Source organism: Blennius ocellaris, assembly GCF_963422515.1.
Source record: "Blennius ocellaris genome assembly, chromosome: 12".
NCBI lineage: Eukaryota > Metazoa > Chordata > Actinopteri > Blenniiformes > Blenniidae > Blennius > Blennius ocellaris.
This window is the reverse complement of record NC_137661.1, coordinates 28,132,729-28,160,509: the sequence shown is the minus strand read 5'-3', so window position 1 is coordinate 28,160,509 and position 27,781 is coordinate 28,132,729. Positions and strand designations below refer to the sequence as shown.

General features: G+C 44.2%; 4 protein-coding genes across 4 annotated transcripts; 1 reads left to right on the top strand and 3 right to left on the bottom strand.

The window, feature by feature from the left end:
- Positions 1-172: 172 nt before the first annotated feature.
- On the bottom strand, positions 173-7,886 carry cUnh19orf25 (chromosome Un C19orf25 homolog; the record flags this gene model as incomplete). Its single annotated transcript, XM_080506363.1, has 3 exons — positions 7,746-7,886; positions 2,513-2,688; positions 173-354 (listed from the first exon to the last, which is right to left on the bottom strand). Exons 2-3 carry the CDS (start codon positions 2,649-2,651, stop codon positions 173-175), a joined length of 321 nt encoding a protein of 106 aa, XP_080362489.1. The 5' UTR covers positions 2,652-2,688; positions 7,746-7,886.
- Positions 7,887-9,973: 2,087 nt separating this feature from the next.
- reep6 (receptor accessory protein 6) lies at positions 9,974-12,800 on the bottom strand (the record flags this gene model as incomplete). Its single annotated transcript, XM_080506362.1, has 6 exons — positions 9,974-9,994; positions 10,288-10,400; positions 10,639-10,807; positions 11,729-11,867; positions 11,978-12,071; positions 12,668-12,800. 6 exons carry the CDS (start codon positions 12,798-12,800, stop codon positions 9,974-9,976), a joined length of 669 nt encoding a protein of 222 aa, XP_080362488.1.
- A 1,380-nt stretch (positions 12,801-14,180) lies between these two features.
- Positions 14,181-18,067, top strand: LOC308137609 (tetraspanin-33; the record flags this gene model as incomplete). Its single annotated transcript, XM_080506361.1, has 7 exons — positions 14,181-14,242; positions 15,006-15,063; positions 15,212-15,336; positions 15,435-15,509; positions 16,387-16,605; positions 17,225-17,410; positions 17,927-18,067. The coding sequence occupies exons 1-7, from the start codon at positions 14,186-14,188 to the stop codon at positions 18,065-18,067; spliced, it is 861 nt and encodes a 286-aa protein (XP_080362487.1). The 5' UTR covers positions 14,181-14,185.
- Positions 18,068-19,237: 1,170 nt separating this feature from the next.
- Positions 19,238-27,208, bottom strand: LOC308137954 (excitatory amino acid transporter 5-like). Its single transcript, XM_080506863.1, has 11 exons — positions 26,968-27,208; positions 26,371-26,450; positions 25,577-25,792; positions 24,202-24,244; positions 23,793-24,003; positions 23,541-23,640; positions 21,882-22,115; positions 21,580-21,774; positions 21,067-21,201; positions 20,868-20,970; positions 19,238-20,663 (listed from the first exon to the last, which is right to left on the bottom strand). The coding sequence occupies exons 1-11, from the start codon at positions 27,184-27,186 to the stop codon at positions 20,526-20,528; spliced, it is 1,674 nt and encodes a 557-aa protein (XP_080362989.1). The 5' UTR covers positions 27,187-27,208; the 3' UTR covers positions 19,238-20,525.
- Positions 27,209-27,781: the final 573 nt, after the last annotated feature.

Below are 27,781 nucleotides of genomic sequence, written 5' to 3'. Positions count from 1 at the left end.
GCTAATACCCGCTGACCGTATCTTTGTAGCCGTAGTGATAGCTATTAGCGTCGTCCTGTCTGAAAGCATGTACTCCATTAACGACGCTAACTCGCTTCTGATGCCAACAGGAAATAAAAGTCGTACACTGATGAATGTGCGTTGTTTTTTTTTTTTTTTTACATTTTTATTATTATTGTTGGGTTTGACTTTCCACCTGAGTGATGTCACGCCGCAGCGCGACGCCCACGCTCTCTAGCTCCGCCCTCTGGAGGCAGAGCGTCCCACCCGACTCGCGCAGACGCTCGCCGAGCTCCAGGAGGCGCCGCACCTGCTGGAACTGTGCCGCCGAGCCGTCCGGGGGAGGGGCGGGGCCTGGTGGGGGCGGAGACCGGAAGTGATGTCATAAAGAGAAGAAAGAAAGTGATGGGAACGGGAGGTGGGAGCAGGGGGGGGGGGGGGGGGGAGGGGCAGTGGAGGAAAAGGTGAACTTTAGAGAAGGCAGGGCTACTGTGGTAAACATCTGGGAAAACAAGTGGGAAAATGTAGAAAACAATTCGAAAATTCTAAAAAAATAAACAAAAACAGGCGGAAGGGAAGTGGGAAAAGTAGAAAACAGGTGGGAAACTAGAAAACAATTAGAAAATGTAGAAAACAATTAGAAAATGTAGAAAACAATTGGAAAATTCAAAAAAGTAAACAAAACAGGTGGAAGTGAAGTGGTAAAAGTATAAAACAGGTGGTAAACTGTAGGAACCAGGTGGTAAAAGTATAAAACAGGTGTGAAACTGTAGGAAACAGGTGGTAAAAGTAGGAAACAGGTGGTAAACTGTAGGAACCAGGTGGTAAAAGTATAAAACAGGTGGTAAACTGTAGGAACCAGGTGGTAAAAGTATAAAACAGGTGTGAAACTGTAGGAACCAGGTGGTAAAAGTATAAAACAGGTGTGAAACTGTAGGAAACAGGTGGTAAAAGTAGGAAACAGGTGGTAAAAGTATAAAACAGGTGGTAAACTGTAGGAACCAGGTGGTAAACTGTAGGAACCAGGTGGTAAACTATAGGAAACGGGTGGTAAAAGTATAAAACAGGTGGTAAAAGTATAAAACAGGTGTGAAACTGTAGGAAACAGGTGGTAAAAGTAGGAAACAGGTGGTAAAAGTATAAAACAGGTGTGAAACTGTAGGAACCAGGTGGTAAAAGTATAAAACAGGTGGTAAACTGTAGGAACCAGGTGGTAAACTGTATAAAACAGGTGGTAAACTGTAGGAACCAGGTGGTAAAAGTATAAAACAGGTGTGAAACTGTAGGAACCAGGTGGTAAAAGTATAAAACAGGTGTGAAACTGTAGGAAACAGGTGGTAAAAGTAGGAAACAGGTGGTAAAAGTATAAAACAGGTGGTAAACTGTAGGAACCAGGTGGTAAACTGTAGGAACCAGGTGGTAAACTATAGGAAACGGGTGGTAAAAGTATAAAACAGGTGGTAAAAGTATAAAACAGGTGTGAAACTGTAGGAAACAGGTGGTAAAAGTAGGAAACAGGTGGTAAAAGTATAAAACAGGTGTGAAACTGTAGGAACCAGGTGGTAAAAGTATAAAACAGGTGGTAAACTGTAGGAACCAGGTGGTAAACTGTATAAAACAGGTGGTAAACTGTAGGAACCAGGTGGTAAACTGTATAAAACAGGTGGTAAACTGTATAAAACAGGTGGGAAAAGTATAAAACAGGTGGTAAAAGTATAAAACAGGTGGTAAACTGTATAAAACAGGTGGTAAACTGTATAAAACAGGTGGTAAACTGTAGGAACCAGGTGGTAAACTGTATAAAACAGGTGGTAAACTGTATAAAACAGGTGGTAAACTGTATAAAACAGGTGGTAAACTGTATAAAACAGGTGGGAAAAGTATAAAACAGGTGGTAAAAGTATAAAACAGGTGGGAAAAGTATAAAACAGGTGGTAAAAGTATAAAACAGGTGGTAAAAGTATAAAACAGGTGGTAAACTGTATAAAACAGGTGGGAAAAGTATAAAACAGGTGGTAAACTGTATAAAACAGGTGGGAAAAGTATAAAACAGGTGGGAAAAGTATAAAACAGGTGGGAAAAGTATAAAACAGGTGGGAAAAGTATAAAACAGGTGGTAAAAGTATAAAACAGGTGGTAAACTGTATAAAACAGGTGGTAAAAGTATAAAACAGGTGGTAAAAGTATAAAACAGGTGGTAAACTGTATAAAACAGTTGGTAAACTGTATAAAACAGGTGGGAAAAGTATAAAACAGGTGGGAAAAGTATAAAACAGGTGGGAAAAGTATAAAACAGGTGGGAAAAGTATAAAACAGGTGGGAAAAGTATAAAACAGGTGGGAAAAGTATAAAACAGGTGGTAAACTGTATAAAACAGGTGGTAAACTGTATAAAACAGGTGGTAAAAGTATAAAACAGGTGGTAAAAGTATAAAACAGGTGGTAAAAGTATAAAACGGGTGTTAAACTGTAGGGCAGAGCGGGTGAATCCAGTGGCAGTGGTGTAAGTCCACCTTGCGCGGCGTCCGGCTCCAGGATGCTGAAGGCCGGGTCTCCGGGCTCGGCTCGGCCCATGTCCTCCAGGATCTGGTCCACGGTGGGAGGCTCCGGGCGGCTGGGCAGGACCACACGCTTCTTCCCCTTGGAGCCCATGTCGCTGCCGGACCCCCTGCGGGTTCCAGACCCGGGTCTTCACCCGGGAACAACTCAGCCTCGTGTCAAACCACCAGACTCCGTTCGCCTCCAGCGCTTTAAGCTCATTTAGCTGCATTTATGATTGGAAGCTTGATTTTTTTTAGCGATTAGAGTCGCTAGTGGCTACAGAGACACACTGATCCTTTATTTAGACACTAAAGTAGGCACTTGGAAATCTTCGCGTAACGTCGTGTCGTTTTCCAGCGTCACGATGACGTCATCATTTTGTGAAAGCTGCGCTCGATTCGGTCTACGAAAATGTGGATGCAGCGGCTAGCTCTGCGTTATCTTCATCACTTTCCGCCATGTTTGATTCGCCACTCGACACCGAATCTCCCGGTGTTTTACTTTATGTAAATACGCCGCCGACTGCCAAAGTTTGGGATTTTCGAAAATATAGGTGAGTTTCAGGTTCAAAATACTGAATCTGCTCATCAAAGTGCAACCTTAAGTTATGTTTTGGCACGTTGTATGGTGAATAAAACTTCATTCTCTGAAGTTTTCATCCCCATTCAAGCTGCGTGATGCGAACAAATGTACAGCAAAACCTCCGCCAGCTGAACGTTTTCATGGAATTTCCGTTCAACAGCAATCGCCAAGTTGTTTTTCGGGCAGTAGCTCATGTTTTTCGGGCAGATATGTATAAAATATTAATAAAATGAAATAAAATTTAGTAAAATGAAGGACTCAAAAAGGAAATGACTTCTTTTTTCTTTTTTTTTTGCTCAAATCACAGTTTTCTAATGCATTTTCCTTTTGTTTTACTGACCACTAATTAGCGATAATTGCGTCCTTGAAAATACCACAACTCTGGTTTGGATTGTCCAATTTCAACAAATGAGGTGTCATTTTTTTCATTTCAGAACGCTTTAATTCAGTCATTCCCATATCAATGCCTTTAAACCATTTTGAAAAAAATGTCCAAGTGCCTAACTAAAAACACTGAAATGTAAAGATTTAGTGGAGTAGAACCTTCTAAAAAACATGTTTAAAGCTCATCTGGACATTTTACCGAACAAATTGCAAAACAGATTGACCGAGAGAGAAAAAGTAGATCTGAACTGAAAGGAACTGAGGTTTTGTACAAAACCCAGGTTTCAGTCGGCCGTAAAGGAAAAAAGCATCTGAATGGAAGGAGTCGGTCTAGATTGTAAAATTAAAACTTCTAAATCCACTGATGTGTTTAAGAAACTTGTTCAATGATCAATGTTACAGAAATACGACACTGCGGAGGAGCAGATCAACCTCATTGATTTATTTTGTGTTTGATATTTTGAAAAAAGACGCTGCATGTGAATGAACTGGACTGTAAATGGTTTAGTGTTGATAAGAGGTTTGACTTCTTTCTGCTCCTTTTCATTCATATGAAACGCTGCTGTTGCGTTGTTTTAAATGAATGAAATAAGTAATCAAATGAAAAGAAAATGATTTTTGAACGTGAATTACACCAACTAATCCCGTTCTTTAATTCGGCTCAGTCATATTTAAGTAGAAATGCTTTTTTCCCCCCATTGAATTAACTAAAACCCGGAAAACTCGCCGTTCCTCAGTGAGCCGGCACTCAATTTTAACTGCGCTTTTATTAACGCCTTTACGGTAAAACACAATGCTGGAAGGAAATTACAGAAAGACAGATGGTCTGATTTCAAAATGCAATAAAACGGAATCCTTCATAGGTTTACACCCAATTTCACTTCAGGGCAATACTAGGCATACTCCTTTGTTACTACAAGAAATATGAAAGAATATTACTGTAGAAATTTGGAGTAAAGTACTCTTAAACTTGGATCTGTTGATCGAAAATTATGGTCTCGCCTGTTTTCAAAATGCAATAAAAAGGAATCCTTCATAGGTTTATGCCTGATTCCACTTTAGGGCAATACTAGACATACTCCTTTACTACTACAAGCAGTATCAAAGAATATTACTGTAGAAAATTGGAGAAAAGTACTTTTAAACTTGGAGCAAATTAACAAAAATAAAGGTCTATCGCCTGTTTTCAAATTGCAATAAAATGGAATCCTTCATAGGTTTATGCCTGATTCCACTTTAGGGCAATACTAGACATACTCCTTTACTACTACAAGTAATATCAAAGAATATTACTGTAGAAATTTGGAGAAAAGTACTCTTAAACATGGAGCAAATTAACAAAAATATAGTTATCTCGTCTGTTTTCAAATAGCAATAAAAAAAAATCCTTCATAGGTTTATGCCTAATTTCACCTCAAAGCAATGCTACACATACTCCTTTGTTACTGCAAGAAATATGAAGGAATATTACAGTATAAATTTGGAGAAAAGTACTCTTAAACTTGGATCTGTTGGTCGAAAATAATGATCTCACCTGTTTTCAAAATGGAATAAAAAGGAATCCTTTATACAGCTATATTCAAAATAATAGCAGTGTTGTTAAAAAAGTGAATAATTGAAGAATAATTATTTCTACAGTAATATTCTTTGCTCAAAATCCCAATAATATTTTTTTTATTTTCTTTCATTAGAACGCTGCACATGGTATTGCAGAACAAACCATGAAGAAAAAAGTATCAATATTTAATTACTTTACAGAATATGAAGGAAAAGGTGATATTTCTGTGTTCAAAAAAATAGCAGTGTCAGCATTTCTCATTAAAAACTCAAATATTTACAAAATAAACTGAAAAAATATTAACATTTAGCAATCCTGACAATTAGTAATAATATATTTCGTTGAATAACCCCTGTTTTTGATAACTGCTGCACATCTGTGCTGCATGGAGTCAACCGACCTCTGGCACCTCTGAACAGGAACATTGGACAACCTTCCACAATTCCTCTGCATTTTGGGGTTTTGCCTCAGAAACAGCACATTGTATGTCACACCACAAGTGCTCAATTGGATTAAGGTCCGGGGATTGGGCTGGCCACTCCAGAACCTCAATTTTTTTGGTCTGGAACCAAGATTTGGCTGCTTACTGGTATGTTTGGGGTCATTGTCCTGTTGAAACACCCATTTCAGGGGCATTTCACATTCGGCATAAGGCAGCATGACCTCCTCAAGTATTGTGATGTATCCACATTGATCCATGATCCCTGGTATGCGATATAAAGGCCCGACACCACGGTAAGAGAAACAGCCCCATATCATGATGCTTGCACCACCATGCTTCACGGTCTTCAGAGTGTGCTGTGGCTTGTATTCAGTGTTTGGGGGTCGTCTGACAAACTGGATCCAAAAAGAACAATCTTACTTTCATCAGTCCACAAAATGTTTCTCCATTTCTCCAGAGGCCAGTCGACATGATGTTTGGCAAATGCAATCCTCTTCAGCACATGTCTTTTTGCAACAGTGGGACTTAGCGGGGGCTTCTTGCTGGTAGATTCGCCTCACATAGCGTCTTCTAATGGTCCCAGCACTCACAGGTCCCTTCAGACCGTCTCCGACCTCCCTGGACCCTTGGCTCAGTCTTTCCCATTCTGACTATCCTTCGGTCCATTCCAATGGTAGTCTTCCGTTTTCTTCCACGTCTCTGGTTTGTCTATCCATTTTAAAGCATTGGAGATCATTTTAGCTGAGCAGCTGATCATTTCCTGCACTTTTTTATACGTTTTCCCCTCTCCAATCAACTTTTTAATCAAAGCACGCTTTTCTTCTGAACAATGTTTGGCACGAGCCATCTTTCATCAGTTTTCACAGAGAATTGCCTGCACAACATGTGCTGGCTTCATCCTTAAATAAGGGCCACCTGATTGACACCTGTTTCTTTCACATAATGAATGATCTCACAGATTGAACTCCACACTGCTATTTTTTTGAACATGCCCCTTTTATTTAATTAGTCAATTACACAGACCCAGGAGTATTCATATCATCAAAGTTGGGTCTATTGGTTCCTCTGACTTTACTACACCTGCTGGTAAATTATTTTCCATTTATTATTATGTTTTATACCAAAAACAGTGATTTATCTGGTTAGTCATGTTGGACTGCTATTATTCTGAACATAGCTGTAGGTTTACATCAAATTCCACTTCAGAGCAATACTAGGGATACTCCTTTGCTACTACAAGCAATATCAAAGAATATTACTGTAGAAATTTGGAGAAAAGTACTTTTAAACTTGTAGCAAATTAACAAAGGAGAGACCATTATTTTCGACCAACAGATCCAAGTTTAACATTACTTTTCTCCAAATTTCTACAGTAATATTCTTTGATATGACTGGTACTGGTAAAGGACTATATCTAGTATTGCACTGAAGTGAAATTTAATGTAAACCTATTAAGGATTACTTTTTATGGCAATTTGAAAACAGGCGATAGAACATTATTTTCGATCAACAGATCCATGTTTAAAAGTACTTTTCTCCAAATTTCTACAGTAATATTCTTTGATACTGCTTGCAATAGTAAAGGAGTATGTCTAGTATTGCCCTAAAGTGGAATCATGCATAAACCTATGAAGGATTCCATTTTATTGCAATTTGAAAACAGGCGAGAGACCATAATTTTCGATCAACAGATCCAAGTTTAAGAGTACTTTACTCCAAATTTCTACAGTAATATTCTTTCATGTTTCTTGTAGTAACAAAGGAGTATGCCTAGTATTGCCCTGAAGTGAAATTGGGTGTAAACCTATGAAGGATTCCATTTTATTGCAATTTGAAAACAGGCTGTCTGTGTGTCGTTGCTTTCAGGGCTTTAATTTTGAAGGATTTCCTTCCAGCATTGCGGCCGTACGCTGTCTTGTGTTTTACCGTAAAGACGATAATAAAAGCGCAGTTAAAATTGAGTGCCGGCTCACTTGACGGCAGTGTAAACACGGAGCCACAGACACGTTAAAGACAGTAAAAAATACACTTTTAAACGAAATCAAAAGGCGTTTCAATAAAAGCACGTGAGCCGAATTATAAATAAAGAAACGCCCTGTGTTGGGGTTTGCGTTAGAATTCTCTGCGTGCTGTTTTTCGTGCGGGAAAATCGGATTTGGCGTAAAATGTCCGAGGAGTTGAACGTGGTTTCGGGTGGCGAGTTACGGCGCGGCAGACAAGAACACACGCGGCCGCCTACCGGAGTCCACGGAGCGGCTGCGGCGTCCCGACGAGTCCGGGCAGAAGACGGCGACCCGGCGGAGACCAAACGCGGCTTTAAACGGCGGGTGAGCCCGCGGGTGAGCAGTGACGCGAACGGGCGGACTGCGTCAACATGGCGGCGTGTCGCGAGTGACGTCACCACGCACGGCGCGTTCGTTTACATTTTCTTTAGGTTCGAACATAGAACATACAACTCCAGACTCTGACCCTAACATAGACCTATATCTGTAGACTCTGTCCCTAACATAGACCTATATGTGTAGACTCTGACCCCAACATAGACTTATATCTGTAGACTCTGACCCCAACATAGATTTATATCTGTAGACTCTGCCCCTAACATAGACCTATATGTGTAGACTCTGATTTTAACATAGACCTATATGTGTAGACTCTGACCATAACATAGACCTATATCTGTAGATTCTGCCCTAACATAGACCTATATCTGTAGATTCTGACCCTAACATAGACCTATATCTGTAGATTCTGACCCTAACATAGACATATAGCTGTAGATTCTGACCCTAACATAGACTTATATCTGTAGACTCAGACCCTAACATAGACATATATGTGTAGACTCTGACCTTAACATAGACCTATATCTGTAGACTCTGACCCTAACATAGACCTATATGTGTAGACTCTGACCTTAACATAGACCTATATCTGTAGACTCTGACCCTAACATAGACCTATATGTGTAGACTCTGACCCCAACATAGATTTATATGTGTAGACCCTGACCATAACATAGATTTATATCTGTAGACTCTGACCCCAACATAGATTTATATCTGTAGACTCTGACCCTAACATAGACTTATATCTGTAGATTCTGACCCCAACATAGATTAATATGTGTAGACTCTGTCCCTAACACAGACCTATATGTGTAGACTCTGACCCCAACATAGATTAATATGTGTAGACTCTGACCCCAACATAGATTTATATCTGTAGACTCTGACCCCAACATAGGTTTATATCTGTAGATTCTGACCCTAACATAGATTTATATCTGTAGACTCTGACCCTAACATAGACCTATATGTGTAGAATCTAATCCAACATAGATTTATATGTGTAGACTCTGACCCCAACATAGATTTATATCTGTAGACTCTGACCCCAACATAGATTTATATCTGTAGACCCTGACCCCAACATAGACCTATATCTGTAGACATCTTACCTTAACAGAGACCTCTACAACTCCAGACTCTGACCCCAACATAGATTTATATCTGTAGACTCTGACCCGAAAGTGTTTTATGCTCGACTCCCTGAGCAAGACATTTCATCATTTAGACTGCAGGGAGGTTCTGCAGGGAGGTAATAAATGGGAAAAATGCAATAAATGCAATTCATGTGGTAAAACAATAGATAAGTGGGGGGGGGGGGGGGGGGGGGGGGGCTTGATGCTCTGTGGAGAAAAAATAAGAACAAAAATTCAGAAAAGTTTGTTGTTTTTATTGTTTTTCACACAATGTTTTTTCTCACAAACATAAAAAGTCAGACATTTAAAGTGCAAATTCTTAGCAGTTAGCAGTTAGCATGAGGAAACAGCACAGCGGTTTACAAAACAAACAACTTTTAAGAAACAAACAGGAACGAGCACTAACAGAGCATGCTAGCATGGACGCTAAAGTTACTTTGCTGACATTAGGCAGGTCGTTCGACATCTTCCTCTTCCGCCGCTAGCAAAAAAAGCATATGTGGCGTTAGCATGTTATGTTATTTGCATGTATTTAAGTAGAAACTTTGCAAAGTTTAGTGTGGCAAAGCATATTTATTGAAAAGGGGCGGGGCTTGTGGCTTGGCTAAGAGATACTAGTGGTCAACTAATGCTAGCAAATTAGGCTTGGCGTTAAAAGCTTTAAAATCGCGACTCCGCAATTGAACGCTGAAAGCTAAACAAACATCTAAACACAAATGTGTTTTTAGCATGGTAACGATTAGCACGTTGTCCCGACATGTTGCAGTAACTTTTTTTTAGCACGTCTGCATTGAAACAACAAAAGAAAATCTTGTGCCAACGTTACACGAAAACCGGGTAAAACGTTAACCCAATTTGTAGCAATAGCACGTTATGCTAATGGTATATATTTAAGCAGAAACATTGCAGAGTTGTTTATTGGAAAGCATTAGCAAGTTTGCATTAGCTTTAAAAGCGCCAAAATTAGCTTAATTAGCTTACCGTTAGTCGACGCTAACATCATCCTGACATGTAAACAAACAAAACAAACAAGTAAACACAACTGTGTACATCACATGCTAATGATGCTAACACCAGCAAGCTAACACCAGCGAGCTAACACCATGCTAGCCCACTTACCAAAGCGGTTAGCTGGTTGGCGGTTAGCCGAGGAAAGGCTGGAACGGCAAAGTTGCATTAGCATCGGGATGCTAGGTGCTATCAGCTAAGTTGATGCTACTAGCTAAGGGTGGTGCGAGCCGACGTAGCCGGAGAACTACAGGTTACGTGACGTCACCCCGGTTGTAGCTAAACGTACCCGCCGTTCCGGTTCAGGTTCTGTCGGTTCCTTCAAACTGGGAAGTCTTCGGGGTTCGGACTCGGGGACCTGCGGACTCACCAGAGCCTTGTTTTTCACCAACGTGCCCAAAACTGGAACACAACCAGAACAACTATTAGCCTAAACTTGGAGAAATGGGCGGGAAAATGGGAAAAACAAGTGGGAAAAAACAAAACAGTTTGGGAAACGAGAAAGAAAGTTGGAAAATCTAGAAACTAAGTAGGAAAAAAAACACAAGTGTGAAAAGAAACAACAACAACAACAAAAAAAGTGGGAAAAATGGAGAATTAAAGCGGTTAAAAGTGGGAAATCCCCAGTTGGCGGCCCCACCTTCCCGGGTCAGGTTCTCGGCGGCACTCATGGCCTTGCCCCCCAGGTCGCTGACCAGGTTGTCCACCGCCGCCTCGTGGCGGAGGAAGACGGGCCGCACCACGCGCTCGTAGATGATCTGGGACCCGTTCCAGGACACCGGCGCCATGCACCACAGCAGGAACAGGCACTGTGGGGGAGGGGCGGGGGAAACAGGCGGGAACAGTCGTCACAACTGGGAAAATAAGTGGGAAAAGTTAAGAAAACAGGCGGGAAGAGTCGTCACAACTGGGAAAATGTGTGGGAAAAGGTGGGAACAGTCGTCACAACTGGGAAAATATGTGGGAAAAGGTGGGAACAGTCGTCACAACTGGGAAAATAAGTGGGAAAAGTTAAGAAAACAGGCGGGAACAGTTGTCACAACTGGGAAAATATGTGGGAAAAGTTAAGAAAACAGGTGGGAACGGTCGTCACAACTGGGAAAATAAGTGGGAAGAGTTAAGAAAACAGGCGGGAACAGTCGTCATAACTGGGAAAATATGTGGGAAAGGGCGGGAACAGTCGTCACAACTGGGAAAAGTTAAGAAAACAGGCGGGGACAGTTGTCAGAACTGGGAAAATATGTGGGAAAAGGCGGGAACAGTCGTCACAACTGGGAAAATATGTGGGTAGAGTTAAGAAAACAGGCGGGAACAGTCGTCACAACTGGGAAAATATGTGGGAAGGGTTAAGAAAACAGGCGGGAACAGTCGTCATAACTGGGAAAATATGTGGGAAAAGGCGGGAACAGTCGTCACAACTGGGAAAAGTTAAGAAAACAGGCGGGGACAGTTGTCAGAACTTGGAAAATATGTGGGAAAAGGTGGGAACAGTCGTCACAACTGGGAAAATATGTGGGAAGGGTTAAGAAAATAGGTGGGAACAGTCGTCACAACTGGGAAAATAACTGGGAAAAGTAAAGAAAAGTGTGAAAAGCCAAGAAGTCGTGGAAAAGCTTTGAAAGAATAAAGGTTTTTTGTTTTTTTTTAAATGGTGGCCCGTAGAAAACAGGTGAGGAAAAGTCTGGATAAGCCCCGCCCACAGCCCCGCCCCCGGGGCGACGGCGACCGACCTTGAAGGCGTAGTAGAAGGGGAACCAGTAGAGGAAGATGTCGGAGAAGAACTCTCCGAGGCTGAAGACGCCGTAGACGACCCAGTAGGTCAGCCACTTGGTGTCGTCCTCCTTGTTCAAGCTCTCGATGGCCTTGATCCTGACGGAGGAGGAGGGGGAGGGGGGGGGGGGGGGGGGGGCGGAGCCAACGTTCATTCACTGAGGTTCTACTCGAGTGTAATCAGACCAGTGTGGCTCTTTGCTACTCACGAGTAGTACGCGGGGTAAACGAATCCGATCACGTTGCAGAGCAGCGCCGCTCCGTAGCCGTAGACCAGGTAGAGGCCAGTTAGCGACACCGCGCCTACGGCACAACGACAAGCAGTTAGCGTAGCAACATCCTGCTGCTAACAGTTAGAGTCACTTTCATTATTCCATAAAATGCTAAAATGGCTAACATTGCTAAGGTAGCTAAAGTTGCTCGGTAAAGTAGCAAGAGTCGTTAAAGCTGCTCTAAATATGCCTGAAGTTCTAAATTAGCTAATGTGGCTAAAGTAACTTGAAAGTTTGCTAAAGTAGCTAATTTGGCTAAAGTAGCTAACCGAACTTTAAAATCTGGCTAAAGGAGCTAACAAATAAAGTTGCTAAGTATATTAACTGGCGAAAGTTGCTAAACAAGATAAAATATCTATTGTAACTTCAAAATATGGTTCAAGTAGCTAACATAGCTATCGTTGCTAAAGTAGCATCAGCAGCTCTGCCTACATTAACATTATCCCGTTTAGCAATTTTACCCATGTTAGCCATATTTTAAAGCTACTTTAGGTACGTTCGCTGCTTCAGCTATATTATATCTAGTTTAGAGCAACTGATGGCTAAAATGGCTGAAATTGCTAAAGTAGCTATCAAAGCTATAAAATATGGCTTGAGCATGCTAACATGCTAATGCTAAGAGCTAACCAGCTGCGAGGATCTTCTTCCTGATTCCGGTCTTCTCCTCGACGCGGTTCAGGAAGTCCGTCACTATGTTCTTCTCGTTCAAGAACTTTTCCGCCCGGTCCTTCAAGGACCCGAAAAACTCCAGGATCCCCATCCCAGAAGGTCCTGGAAGATACAAACAAGTCCTGGAAAATAAAAGGTCCTGGAAAATACGAAGGAAAAAAAAAACCTGGAAAAAAGTCCAGGAAAAATATAATGTTTGGGTGGATAAGGGTCTTGAAAAGAAAAAGGTCCTGGAAAACCCCAAGACAAGTCTGTGAAAATAGAAGGTGCTGGAAGATTAAAGTACTGGAAAAACAAGTCCTGAAGGATTAAAAAATCCTGGAAACACAAAGGTCCTGAAAGATACGTCTTGGTAGATGAAAGGTCTTGGAAAGTTCTAAGGATAAAAGTCCCTAAAGATACAACGTTCTGGAAAAAGTCTTGTAAACCAAACAAAAGTCCTGGATAAAGTCTTGAATCATGTCCTGAAAACAGGTCCTATATCCAGTTGCCTTAATATAGGATCCTATAAAAATAGGTCCTGGAAAGACCTGGTGAGGGTTTCTATATCAGGTCCTGGATCCGGTTCTGGAACAAAGTTCCTGGAAAAGCCCCTCAAGGTCCTGGAAACCTGACCGGGGTCTCGGACCGACTCTGTTAGCTTGTTGTCAGCTAACTGGCTAATGAACACAGACAAGCCCGGCCTCTTCCATCTGCTCCCACAGGAAGTAATCTGATTACTCTAATCCCTTTAAGGAGATTAGCGTCGCCGCGACACGCTAACACACACTGTTGTGGAGTTAGCTTCATGCTACTTTCAATGCTGACAGAGACTGTTGTGTTGTAAGCTTCCAGGCTAATGGTGATGCTAACAGTCTTTGTTGAAATGTTGGCTTTCATGCTAATGCTAACACAGACTATTTTGTAGCATTGTCTTCTATGCTTATGATACTGGTAACACAGGCAGTTTTGTAGCACTAGCTTCCATGCTAACTGTAAATATAATAGTCTGTGTTGTAGTGCTAACCTCCATGCTAATGCTACTACTGACTGTTTTGTAACTTTAGCTTCCATAAAAACTAATCCTAACAGTAAATTTGTAGCATTAGCTTTCATGCTTACTATAATACAGACTGTTCTGTAGGGTTAGCTTCCATGATAACCATGTTAAATCTAACAGTATATGTTGTAGCATTAGCGTTCATTGTAATGCTAACACAGACCGTTTTTTTAGCTTTAGCTTCAATGTTAACCATAAATGCTAACAGCTGTGTTGTGGCTCTACCTTCCATGCTAATCATAATGCTAACACACAGTCTCTGTTTTGTAGCATTAGCTTAAAAGCTACCTATAAACTAACTCAGGCCCGCTGTCTCTCTGTGTCGTAGTGTTAGTGAACATTCCAGGTGTTGGTCTCCAGATCAACACCTGGAATGTTTCCACGTGTTGAAACTGGTTGGGAATCCTCCGCATGCCGCTGGGATCAGTGTCGGCAGCATGCGCGGCTACCGCGGCGTTAAGTACACGCTGTTTCTCTTCTGCTACGTCTTTTGGGTGAGTGCTAGCGTTAGCTTCCATGCTATCTTTATGTGTTCGAACAATATTGGCTCAAGAGCTATGCTGGATGACGTCAAAGTTGTTTGAGGGTTGAGAGGTAAAGGAGTTAGCTTAGATGCAAGCTAAATGCTATTTATGAGGCTAAAGGAGTTAGCTTAGAATGCATAGTTATAATAATGCATTGGTTTTGTACAGCGGGTATCTGGACGCTTTGCATTAAATTATTCATTCAATCATACTGGATGGAGGTGAACTACGTCTGTAGCCGCTGCTGCTGTGGAGCAGCCTGACGGAGGAGAGGCTGCTAATGGAGCACCACCCATCACTCACTCTCTCACTACAGTAGAAGATAGAAAACACTACATTAGAAGATAAATAAATACAGCTTATGAGGCTAAATGACTTCGGCTTGAAGCTAAAACGAATGAATGAATGAAAGAAAGAAATTAATTTTTTGAACATGAACATGATTATTAGTAACAAAACATATTTTAGCAGAAAATAAGAAAATTAAAAGTCTCGGCATGTTCAAAAAAAGGAGAAGGAAGAAGCTAACTTGTGTTTTCCTTCCACTTTTACACATCGAACTTTGAAACGGCGACTGTTTACTGTCAAGATGTCATAATTCGCGCCAAGGATAAAGGAATTAGCTTTGAAGCTAACATTAGCATCGAGTGTTTACTTCACGGTTAATAAATAAGCACTGTACTTGGCTAATATTGATGCTAATGCTAACATGTGTGCTTGTCGTCTGGTGCAGGTGGTTAGCGCCGTGCTCATCGCGGTGGGAGTCTACGCAAAGATCGCCAAGGAGAAAGGTTGGTGGGGGCGGAGCCTGACGGGAAAATAAATAAAATGAGGGAAATAAAAGAAAAGAGGGGAAAAGAAAAAGAAATTATAGAAATGGCTGAAAAATGATGTGTGTGTAGACGTGGTAAATAAAGGTGTGTGTTGATGTGTGTGTAGACGTGGTGGACTCGGTGTGGGTGGACCCGGCCCTCCTGCTGATCTGCGTCGGTTCCTTCATGTTCTTGGTGACGTTCCTGGGATGTGCGGGTTCCCTGAGGAACGCCCCCTGCCTGCTCAACACCGTAACTGCACCGTAACTCATGAGCACCTCCCTCCTTCCCTCCCGCCGGCCGTCCGGCCGGCCCGGCTGCTGGTTCTAACGCTGTGGTTCTGGTTCCAGTTCCTGTCACTCCTGGTTCTGGTTCTGGTTCTCCAGATCGCAGCTGCTATAGGTTGCTTCCTCTTCACCGACCTGGTGAGTTGTGACTCCACAAAGCTGACGAAGCCGCTCAAACACGGGCCGTGTAGCAACGTAGACTATTTCACGCTAACTGTTTAGCCATTTTAGCAATTTTTGGCTAAGCATTTATCAATTTTTAGCTAGTTTAGTGAGTCTTTTTAGCCATTTCTCACTATTGTTTTTGTATTCGCAACTTCAGCTTTTTTTCTTCAGCTAACATGCTATCGCTAGAGGTGAGGTCAGTAGCTAACATGCTATGGCTAGAGGTGAGGTCACTAGCTAACATGTTATTGCTAGAGGTGAGGTCGCTAGCTAACATGCTATTGCTAGAGGTGAGGTCGCTAGCTAACATGCTATTGCTTGAGGTGAGGTCACTAGCTAACATGCTATTGCTAGAGGTGAGGTTGCTAGCTAACAGGATATTACTAGAGGTGAGGTCACTAGCTAACATGCTATTGCTAGAGGTGAGGTCACTAGCTAACATGCTATTACTTAAGGTGAGGTCACTAGCTAACATGCTATTGCTAGAGGTGAGGTCGCTAGCTAACAGGATATTACTAGAGGTGAGGTCGCTAGCTAACATGCTATTGCTAGAGGTGAGGTCGCTAGCTAACATGCTATTGCTAGAGGTGAGGTCACTAGCTAACATGCCATTGCTAGAGGTGAGGTCGCTAGCTAACATGCTATTGCTAGCGGTGAGGTCACTAGCTAATATGCTCTGGCTAAAGGTGAGGTCACTAGCTAACATGCTATTGCAAGAAGTGTGATCACGAGCTAACATGCTACTTCGGATTATTTTTTTGTTGCAACTTTATAGCAACTTTGATATTTTAATAACATCCAGCCATTTCTTAGCCACATCGCGCGCGAAGCTAACCTTGTTCCGCGGCAGGTGGTTGAGCGGACGGAGCGTCTGATGATGCGAGCGGTGGTTGGTTACCGGGACGACCCCGACCTGCAGAACGCCATCGACTTCGTGCAGAAGAAGTTCGGCTGCTGCGGCGTCCAGAACCACAACGACTGGAACCACAACGCGTACTTCGCCTGTCACCATGACAACCCCAGTCTGGAGGCGTGCGGCGTTCCGTACTCCTGCTGCCGCCGCAACCAGGTCCGGGAAAAAAACTTAGAAAAGTAGCGACGACAGCTAAAGCTGAACACATAGCTGTAATTGCTAAAGTTACTGAAATAGGTAGAATAGCTTAAGTTACTAAAAGTAGCTATAGCATTGAATTCCCTTTGGCTGCTTGTCGGGGTCACTGGTGAGGGTTAAGACTTCTCTTTCTCTTTTTGCTTCTTTCTTTCTCTATTTTCTTGAAAAAAAACTGTTAATACTGTTTTTTGCACACTTTTGCTCAAATGTAAATAAATATATTAAACACTAAAGAACTAAAACTCCCGAACAGGCTAATAATACACAAAAGGTGCAAAGATAATAAATAAAAAGTACATTAAAAAGGGTAAAAAGCCAAAAAAAGTTTGAGCTGAAATTACACTTAAAGTGGGAAAAAGTTACTAATATATGTTAAAAATGCTAAAGTAAGTAGCTAAAAATAGGGTTAAGTCGCTCAGAGCAACTAAAGTTGCTGAACCTAGCAATAGTAAATATAAATATAAATATATATATATATCTTTTTTTAGGATGTTAGTTATTTTGTATCAATTATAGCTATTTTTATATTTTAAGCTATTTACTTTTTCAGACAGTTTTCCGTTGTTTTGTCCGATAGACGGTGCTGAACACAATGTGTGGCTACGGGATGCAGGACCAGGACCAGGACCAGGACCGGGACCGGGACCGAGACTCTGTGGCGGTCCAGATCTTTACGTCAGGATGTTTGGATCAAATCAGCTGGTGGATGAAGGCCAATCTTTACCTGATTGGAGGAATCACCGCTGCACTGCTACTGCTAGAGGTGAGGTCACTAGCTAACATGCTATTGCTAGAGGTGAGGTCACTAGCTAACATGCTAATGCTAGAGGTGAGGTCACTGGTTAACATGCTATTGCTAGAGGTGAGGTCACTAGCTAACATGCTAATGCTAGAGGTGAGGTCACTAGCTAACATGCTAATGCTAGAGGTGAGGTCACTGGCTAACATGCTATTGCTAGAGGTGAGGTCACTGGCTAACATGCTAATGGTAAAGATAAACAGCAAAAACGGCAATAAACAGTAAAAATAGTAAATAGCTAAAAACAGCTAAATAGGCTAAATGTAAACACATTAAAAAACCGTCCAACAACGTAGCTAAAACAGCTATAAGGTGCTAAAATAGTTTCGAAAATGAAGGGTGCTAAAAAAATTAGCTTAAGCAGTAAAAATTGGTTAGGTAACTTATGTAGTATTTTAGCTAACAATGCTATTGGTCTAGCAAGTGTCTCCAAGGCAGTTGTAATAATTATCAATGCTAACAATGCTAACGATCCCACAGGTGACTCTGGTGTCGCTCGCAGCCGTTCAGGTTTCGTGGATCCGAAGAGTCCGGAAGAAGAAGAAAAGTTCACAGGCCAGGAAACTGGAGATGATGGACAAAGTCTTGTTCCCGCCGTTTGCAGACTTTGACCGGGACTGACGCACGCTTGACAACTGAAACACTTTTGTTAGCTGCATTAGCAGTCTTAAGCCTCCGTTAGCCTCATTAGCTTTGCTGGCTTTTGTTTGCCTCACTAGCTTTTGTTTGTATCATTAGCTTTTGTTAGCCTCAGTAATTTTTTTTGAGCTTTTGTTCACTTTGTAGCCTCATTAGCATTGGTTTTGTTTTTTTGGTTACGTCCATCTGCATCAGTAGCATTAGCTTCATAAGCTTCCTGAGCCTCAGTATCTTTGTTGGCTTTATTAGCCTTTGTTACTTTTGTTAGCCTTATTAGCTTTTGTTAGCCTCACCTTGACTGATTTTTTAGGTTTTTCCCCACTGGGAGGCGGGACTATTTCCATTTCCCCATCAAGGAAGGACCTTTCCCACTTCCCACATATGGAAAACAAACACATTTCAGAAACTTTACCAGAAACCTCCGACTTCTCGTGGCGGGAATTCCCAGCGGTGCAGGACGACGTCCGTGTGGTTGAGGGTACCGATCCAGCTGCTGCAGCACACCGGTGCATCACCTTCCCCGGGTAATCCCTCCTGGTCGAGCCCCCGATGATCTCTGGAGGATTAGCCAGCGCTAACGCTAATGCGGTGGTCTCGTGCCGCTTCATCCGATTAGCGGCTCGCGGCAAAAATAACCTCGATGTCATCGAATCATCAGCTTTCTCGTCTCCTCGCTATCTTCATTAGCTCCATTAGCCACATCTGTATAGCTTCTTCGGGGTTAGTTTTGTTAGCTTCACTCGCTTTGTGGAATTTAGCGGTGTTGGTACTTTGTGCGGTTTAGATTTGTTAGCTTGTTTAACTTCACTACCTTTGCCAGATTTATTAGCTTCAATTCAGCTTCATTAGATTAATAGGATTTATGAGCTCGGTTAAATCCGTTAGCTTTGTCAGTTTAGCTTTGTTAGCTTCTTCGCTTTACAAACTACATTGGGTTTATTCGATTTGTAAGTTCTATTAGTGCCTTAAAGACATTAGCTTTGTTATCTCCATCGTTAGCTACATATCATCAATAAAAATGTTTTAATTTTTCAAGATGTAATCTGATTACTCCAACAAAGCCGAATACACAGAGTCAAACACAGGTTGTTTATTAAACACCGATACAAAAATGTTCATTAGCATGGTGATAGCACAATGCTAATTGTTCCAGTTAAGGCAGATCTACGTTAGCTTGGGCGCTAGCGTTGGTGCTTGCTGTTGTTAGTGTCCGAGGTCAACTCTATTAGCTAACTAACTGCTTAATGCTAAAAGAGTTAGCCACTGTGCCTAACGTTAGCTATAGAGGCCAACTTCCCACAGCATCATAATTTGGGAAAAGCTAAAGGAGTTGGCATGGTAGCTTGCATTAGCTTTAGGCCTGAAGAAGCTAGGCTATGCATAGCATTAAAGGCTAACTTGTTTGTTTTGGAATAAGCATCGTAGCTATCGGTGGGATGCTAGCTTTATCAGCTAACTCCGTTTGCTCCCTTGGAGTTATCAGGCTGAGTCTTAGCTTTACACCTGAGAAAGCTAAGCTAATGCTAGCTTTCTGGGCTAACTCCTTTAGTTTTCTCACAAGCTAGCATTGATAGCACTAGGCTAAGACTTTGAAGGCTAATTTGCATCACAAACTCACTCAGGGCGTGGAAAGCTAAAGGAATCAAGCTAGCTTATGAGGCCAACTCCTTCAGCTTTCCTCGACTAAATGTGCTACGCTAGCTAGCGCAGATCGAGTGGTTCCATTGAAACGGAAACGAGAATCGGTTAACCGGGAGGCGACTTCACAGGAAGTCAGAGCGGAACGCATGCCAGCATGCTAATGTGTACAAAAACAGGTTCGTCCCAGCTAGCTAACACAGCTAGCTAACACAGCTAGCTGAGATAGCTAGTGGGGGACCAGTCTGCAAACGCTCAAAAAAAAAAAAAAAAAAGAATCGGAGAAAACGTAAAAAGTTAGCCAACGTGATGACTGACACTGCTAGTTCGCTAATGTTCTGCTAATTGTTCAATATCCGTCGTTATCGGTCATTCTGGTTGCGACCAGTCGGTTTTCATCGTTTTTCGTTTGTACCGATCGCGATAAGTTGTTATCGGTTAGAAGTGTTCATTATTGATCATAGATGTTCGTTATCGGTTGGACTTGTGTGGCGGCATGTGTCGGTTGGCCGGGCGACACGCCTGATGGGAGGAGGTTGACCAATGCAGTGAGCCGCCGCCGCCACTGGTGGCTGTGAGAAACGATGTAAAGCTTTGGTGCTGCTGACGAAGTTGAAAAGTCGTACGAGTGACGTCTATCTACTCTTGTTCCTGCCGGTTGCTAGCGTTACTATTTTGCATTAATTCCTCCAATGTCATCGTTATTTGGCGTCACGGTTCCGGTTCCAGCCGGTTCCGGGTCGAGGTTTCAGTCCAACACTTCCGGTTCACGTCGTAGGAGAACGTCGTAGCGTTAGCGCGCTCACACCTGACAGATGTTGTAGTAGACGGTGTGCGCGTGACAATGTCCCGGAGACTCCGACTCGAACGGCGGATCTTTGTGAGTGTGAAGCTCCGACATCGGAACGTCCTGAGGAGCGGACGTGCCGTACGACGGAACCTAGGGGGAGAAGAGGTAGCTTAGCTTAGAATTAGCATGGCATAACAGTCCTGCTAGCTTTAGTGACCATTAGCGTGACTTTAGAATCCTGCAAGATTGGCTAGACCAGCTGTTAACATTAGCCAGAAGTTAGTATGAATGCTATAGTTCTAAGAGCTGTTAGCATTGGCATTATACTTAGCCAGGTGTTAGCATTAGCGTCACCTTGGTGGTGCCGCTGAGCGGGAAATCCTTCCGACAGAGATGAGCAATGATTCCGGCAGCGAGCGCATCTCCAAGCACGTTGATCATTGTCCTGAAGCGGTCGCTATGGAAACAGGGGTGGGGGGGGGGGTGGGGGGGGCTGTGAGAGCGAAACCACCACAATATGACACTCTCTCAGGTCTCTGGAGCAACAACTCACAGGATCCAATCGATGGCTACGATCAGTGTGATGTCATCGGGCGGGAGGCCCACCGACGTCAACACGATCACCATGGTAACCAGGCCGGCCTGCGGGATCCCCGCTGCACCAATGCTTGCTGCCGTTGCTGTGATGCTGGTGGGGAAGGTTAGCATTAACGTTGCATTGCTTAGCGTTAGTGTCGCAAAACTTTCTGTAACTCTCTGAAGTTTTTAATGCTTTATTTGGTAACTGCTAAAGTTAACTACAAATTAGGTCAATATTAGCATCTAAAATGCTTAATTTAGCTTCAAATTACTAGCAACCAAAAAGGCTAACTTGCTAATATTTACATCAAATTAGTTAAAAAGGCTAAAATGCTATAACTAGATTCAAAATCGCCTACTACAGCCGCTAAAAGGCTAACACACTAAATTAGCTTCTGATATAGTCGCTAAAAAGGCTAACATGCTATAATTCGCTTAGATTTTTTGGGGGGAATGTCTGTTAGCTGTTAGCATGCTGATCTGTTACCTGATCGTGACCAGTTGTCCGAAGTCCAGCTCGTAGTCATTGACCTGCGCTATAAAGATGGCCGCCACAGCTTCATACAGCGCCGTACCATCCATATTGATCGTTGCTCCGACCGGCAACACGAAGCGGGCAATCTGCCGGTCAACGTGGCAATTCTCCAAGAGACACTTCATCGTGATCGGGAGCGTAGCCGAGCTGGAGAGAGATGCTAACGTCACAGCTCGGTCTGGTAAGCTTCTGCTACTTGATGCTAATGTTAGCACCAGCTAAATGTGTTAGTTAGCATGAGAGCGATGACTGACCTGGAGCTGGTTGCCAGGGCGATTACCATGGCCTGCAGCAAGCCGCGGATGTAGCTGAAGGGATTCTGCCGTGTCAACAGGAAGTAGAATGTCGGCAGCAGCACCAGGCCATGTACGAAGAGCCCGGCGAGCACCGTGATGCCGTACCAGCCCAGTTTCAGGCCCAGCGTGCTGGGGTCCTGCATGTCCAAGATCTTCCCTGCGACCAGGAACACGATGCCGAACGGGAAGTACCTGAGGGGGCGGAAATAATGGTTAGCATTGCTTAACCACTGCAGGAAGTGAAGCGCTAACGTTAGCATTGCTTAACCACTGCAGGAAGTGAAGAGCTAACGTTAGCATTGATCAACCACTGCAGGAAGTAAAGAGCTAACGTTAGCGTTGCTTAACTACTGCAGGAAGTGAAGAGCTAATGCGAGCATTGCTCAGCTACTGAAGGAAGTGAAGAGCTAACGTTAGCGTTGCTTAACTACTGCAGGAAGTGAAGAGCTAATGCGAGCATTGCTCAGCTACTGAAGGAAGTGAAGAGCTAACGTTAGCGTTGCTTAACTACTGCAGGAAGTGAAGAGCTAATGCGAGCATTGCTCAGCTACTGAAGGAAGTGAAGAGCTAACGTTAGCGTTGCTTAACTACTGCAGGAAGTGAAGTGCTAATGCGAGCATTGCTCAGCTACTGAAGGAAGTGAAGAGCTAACGTTAGCGTTGCTTAACTACTGCAGGAAGTGAAGTGCTAATGCGAGCATTGCTCAGCTACTGAAGGAAGTGAAGAGCTAACGTTAGCGTTGCTTAACTACTGCAGGAAGTGAAGAGCTAATGCGAGCATTGCTCAGCTACTGAAGGAAGTGAAGAGCTAACGTTAGCGTTGCTTAACTACTGCAGGAAGTGAAGAGCTAATGCGAGCATTGCTCAGCTACTGAAGGAAGTGAAGAGCTAACGTTAGCGTTGCTTAACTACTGCAGGAAGTGAAGAGCTAATGCGAGCATTGCTCAGCTACTGAAGGAAGTGAAGAGCTAACGTTAGCGTTGCTTAACTACTGCAGGAAGTGAAGAGCTAATGCGAGCATTGCTCAGCTACTGAAGGAAGTGAAGAGCTAACGTTAGCGTTGCTTAACTACTGCAGGAAGTGAAGTGCTAACGTTAACATTGCTTAACTACCGCAGGAAGTGAAGTGCTAACGTTAGCATTGCTCAGCTACTGCAGGAAGTGAAGCGCTAACGTTAGCATTGTGAAGAGCTAAGATCTCATCCTGTCAAACTCCTACAGGGGTGAAGGTGTAATAGTCAGTAGATTCCAGCAGTAACAGGCTCCAGCAGTAACAGGCTATGTCTGCTGTGTAAACACACACAATCTCGTAGAAGTCTCCTACTATATATGTCACTTCCTCCTTCCTCTCAGGCTTTTATTTTTTAAGGGAAAATGTATTAAATCAACATGTGACATGGTGTCACAGACACTTTAAAGTATGTCAGGTTTTTGTGAGGTTGTTGATTTGGTTCAGACGCGATTCAGTCAGGAGGTTCGGGTTCAAATCCCTGAGGAGCTGCTCCGTGTTTCCTGTACGTCAATGTAGGACGTCATTGGACAAGACGTCCCTGTGATGACCAGTAAACCCCCCCCCCCCCCCCCCCCCCACCGAGGTTCAGCTCACACACTGTACGTACCACACGGCGGCGTTGATAATCTTCATGACGCACTCGTTGATGCACTGACAAACGTTAACGAGCGGCGAACCGCGATCTCCCATCCTGCCGAGCAGCAGACCTAGCATAGCGGGAACAAACGCGTAACTCACAAGTTCTGTACGAGGTTTTCCACAAATAAAGCTCATTTGTAATGTTTTTCACAAATGAAGGTCGTATACGAAGTTTTTTCCAGGCGGTACACAGACAGCGGCTAGCTAGCGTGCTACGTACCCATGGTAGCGGAGAAGATGACGATTCCGAGCACGTTCATCTGCTGGCTGCTTCCTGGACTGGTCTTGTACGTGACCTCAGGGGGCGGAGTCAGCTCCAGGTACACGGTCCGCCCCCGGGGGCCGTCGCCCTCGTCCGGCAACACGTACACAAAGCTGGGCGGGACGGTGCGCACCGGAACCTTCAGGATCGGGATCAGGTCCGTCTTGTACTGTGGGCGGGGGAGGGGCCAGGCTTAGTCCGGAAGGGGCGGAGCTTAAGAAGTTCCATTAGAGGGCGCGGAGCAAATTGAAGTTTGAACAGAGGGGGTGGGGCTAATGGTGCTAGACCAGAGGAGGGGGCGGAGCTAATGGAGTTACACTTGAGGGGGCGGGGCCTATGAATTTAGACCAGAGATGGCAGAACTTACCTGCTGGAACGTGGCCTCAATGAGGTTTGAAGGAACCATGTTCCTGTGGGGGAGGGGTGGGGTCAAAGGTCAACAACCAGGATGAGTCCAAACCCATCACTTCCGAGCCGAACTCGTATTTCGTTAATGTTTGTTTTAAGGAAAATGGTTTTGCGATGGTTAAAACAGAGAAAATACTGTACATGTTGCTTGTAAAAATCTTTGCATACAAAGTGTCTCGGAAACACATTTGTAAATGTTTTTTATCCAAAAATTCATAAAGAAAATGTTTTTCACCAAAAAGTTCAGAAACAATTTTTACCACAAAAATGCTTGAAAAGAATGTTCGTGTACAATATTTTTCACATGGATTCACCTTTATTATTATATTTAGAAAATAGCAGCTTTAATGCCGGTCGTATCGTTTTATTCTGTTGTATTTATCCACTTTAAAGGCCGGTCCATGAAAACATTGTCTGATATTAAACATCATTAGGACTCAATATTTATCACCCAAAAATTGTTACTGTTTTAAACAAAATGTTCTTATACAATAATTTTGGCTAAAATGTTAATATTGATGTCACCACTGGCTCCGCCCCCTCAACATCCTGATGTCACCACTGGCTCCGCCCCCATTCACCATCCTGATGTCACCACTGGCTCCGCCCCCTCAACATCCTGATGTTACCACTGGCTCCGCCCCCCTTCACCATCCTGATGTCACCACTGGCCCCGCCCCCTCTTACTATCCTGATGATGTCCCACTGGCCCCGCCCCCTCTTACTATCCTGATGATGTCCCACTGGCCCCGCCCCCTCTTACTATCCTGATGATGTCACCACTGGCTCTGCCCCCTCACATCCTGATGTTACCACTGGCCCCACCCCCTCTTACTATCGTGATGATGTCTCACTGGCCCCGCCCCTCTTACTATTCTGATGATGTCCCACTGGCCCCGCCCACTCTTACTATCCTGATGATGTCTCACTGGCCCCGCCCCCTCTTACTATTCTGATGATGTCCCACTGGCCCCGCCCACTCTTACTATCCTGATGATGTCCCACTGGCCCCGCCCCCTCTTACTATCCTGATGATGTCACCACTGGCTCTGCCCCCTCACATCCTGATGTTACCACTGGCCCCACCCCCTCTTACTATCCTGATGATGTCTCACTGGCCCCGCCCCCTCTTACTATCCTGATGATGTCCCCACTGGCCCCGCCCCCTCTTTCTATCCTGATGATGTCCCCACTGGCCCCGCCCCCTCTTACTATCCTGATGATGTCCCACTGGCCCCGCCCCCTCTTACTATCCTGATGATGTCACCACTGGCCCCGCCCCCTCTTACTATCCTGATGATGTCCCCACTGGCCACGCCCCCTCTCTGACTCACCTGATGAGGTCGAGCAAGGCGTCTGCTGATGTCATGACGGGCCCGCCCCCCAGGCGGTTGCTCTCCATGGTGGTCCCGACTCCCGGCTTGATGATCAGAACCAGAACGATTCCGACCACGACGGCCATGAAGGTCGTCCACAGGTAGTAGGTGACGGTGAGGACGCCCATCCTGCAGCACGCCCGCGACTCCATCGACGACAGACCCGACATCAGACTGGGGAACCGGGGAACCGCGGCATCGCAGCAAAACATCGCAAAACATCGCAAAACAACTATTAGCGGGAAACGTCACATGGGAAGCTGTAGGGTGTTAGCATCGCGCTGCTAGCAGTCGAAAACTGGAAAAGTGTCGCAAATTAACTTTTTTTTTAAAGAAAATCGTGGGGGAAAAAACTTTTTCTGGCAAAACATTGCAAATTAACATTTTTGGTTAAAAAAAACCCCAACAACATTATATACAAACTTGAAATACACCAAATTAGCTAGTTTTAAAACAAAAAACAGTGAAAAAAATGGCAAACTTGTTGGGAACAACAGTACAGACTTGACTAATTTACTAATAAATGACTAATTAACTTTATTTCTTCTTAAATACCAATGTTTTATGAAAAACGTCATTAAGGTTGATAGATAAACATTGAAAACGACGGCCATCAAAGTAAAACCAGAGTTAGCATCAAGCCGCTAGCGACACTAGCATAGCACAAGTGCTGAAATCCTTCAGAGCTTCAGGCTGAAGGCTGCAGCGCTGTGTAAACACGTTAGCTTAGCCTAGCATGTAGCTCGCCCCACCTGGACGTGATGAGTGGCAGGATTAGCATCTTTAGCATCCTCATTAGCAGCTCTCCGGGAAACGAGAAGTAGATTTTAGCCTGAAACAAGAAGAGACTTTTATTCTCAGTGGTTTTCCAGGTGAAGCTCAGATGGATCAGAAGCTAATTTGAGCTCTGCAAGCTGTTAAACATGCTACATTGGCTAGTAAATGCTAATGCTAAATCCTGTTCATGCTCCCGTGCTCCAACCCCAACCCTTTGTAGCTACTGTTAGCATAAAGCTAAATCATGCTAATGCTACCAGTTACACTCGCTTTAGTTTCTGTTAGCATGAGGCTAATTAAAGCTAAGCTACCTGTAGCGTTAATCTCATGCTAGCATGCGGCTTAATGCTAATGACACCTGTTGCTACTCTGAAGATCAAGCTAATTATTGCTAAGCCACTTAATACTGATGCTCCTTGTTTACACTGTAAACTTGTTTACTCTGCGTCGCCAGCTGTCAGTCACTTTTCTTTTCTGTTAGCAGGAAGCTCATAAATATTATTTACTCCCGTTAGCATGAGCTTAACTGATGCTAGGCTAACGGCTACCTCCAGCCCCCCCCCACCCCTCACCTGTGTGGACAGGTGCGTCCCCCGGAGCATGAAGCCCAGCGTGCAGCCGGTGATCACCGCCACCACGGACAGCGTGAGCAGCCCGTTCCGGCGGAGGAAGCCCCGCACGGCTCGGCCCCACTCGGCCTGGCCGCGGAGGAAGCCCCGGAGCCGCTCGCTCATCGTCCCGCCGCCGCGCCGCGGCTCCTCCTCCCCGCTCGGCAGCAGCAGCTCCTCCATGGCTTCCCCCCGGTTCCCCCGGCTCCCCCGGTACCCGGTGCGGCTGCTGGCAGCGAGTCAAAGCCCGGCAGAGCCGAGCCAGTCTCCTACCCCCCCCCCGCCATCCGCCCCCTCCACCCCCGCCCCCCCGCCGGGGAGGATTAGAGCATCAAGCCGCCAGGGGAGCCGCCAAAGCGGCTTAACTGCTACTCAGGAGCCGCGGGGCTATTTCTGGAAGACACCTGCTGGAGGAGGAGGAGGAAGAGGAGGAGGAGGAAGAGGAGGATGAAGAGGCTGATGAAGAGGAGGAGGAGGATGAAGAGGCTGATGAAGAGGAGGAGGAGGATGAAGAGGCTGATGAAGAGGAGGAGGATGAAGAGGAAGAGAGGCGGAGGATGAAGAGGAGGAGCAGGAGGAGGATGAAGAGGCTGATGAAGAGGAGGAGGAGGATGAAGAGGCTGATGAGGAGGAAGAAGAGGAGGAGGATGAAGAGGCGGAGGAGGAAGACGAGGATGAAGAGGCAGAGGATGAAGAGGCTGATGAAGAGGAGGATGAAGAGGAGGTGGACCAGAAACTGTCCAGTCATGTTTTATGTATTTTCAATAAATGAAGCCAT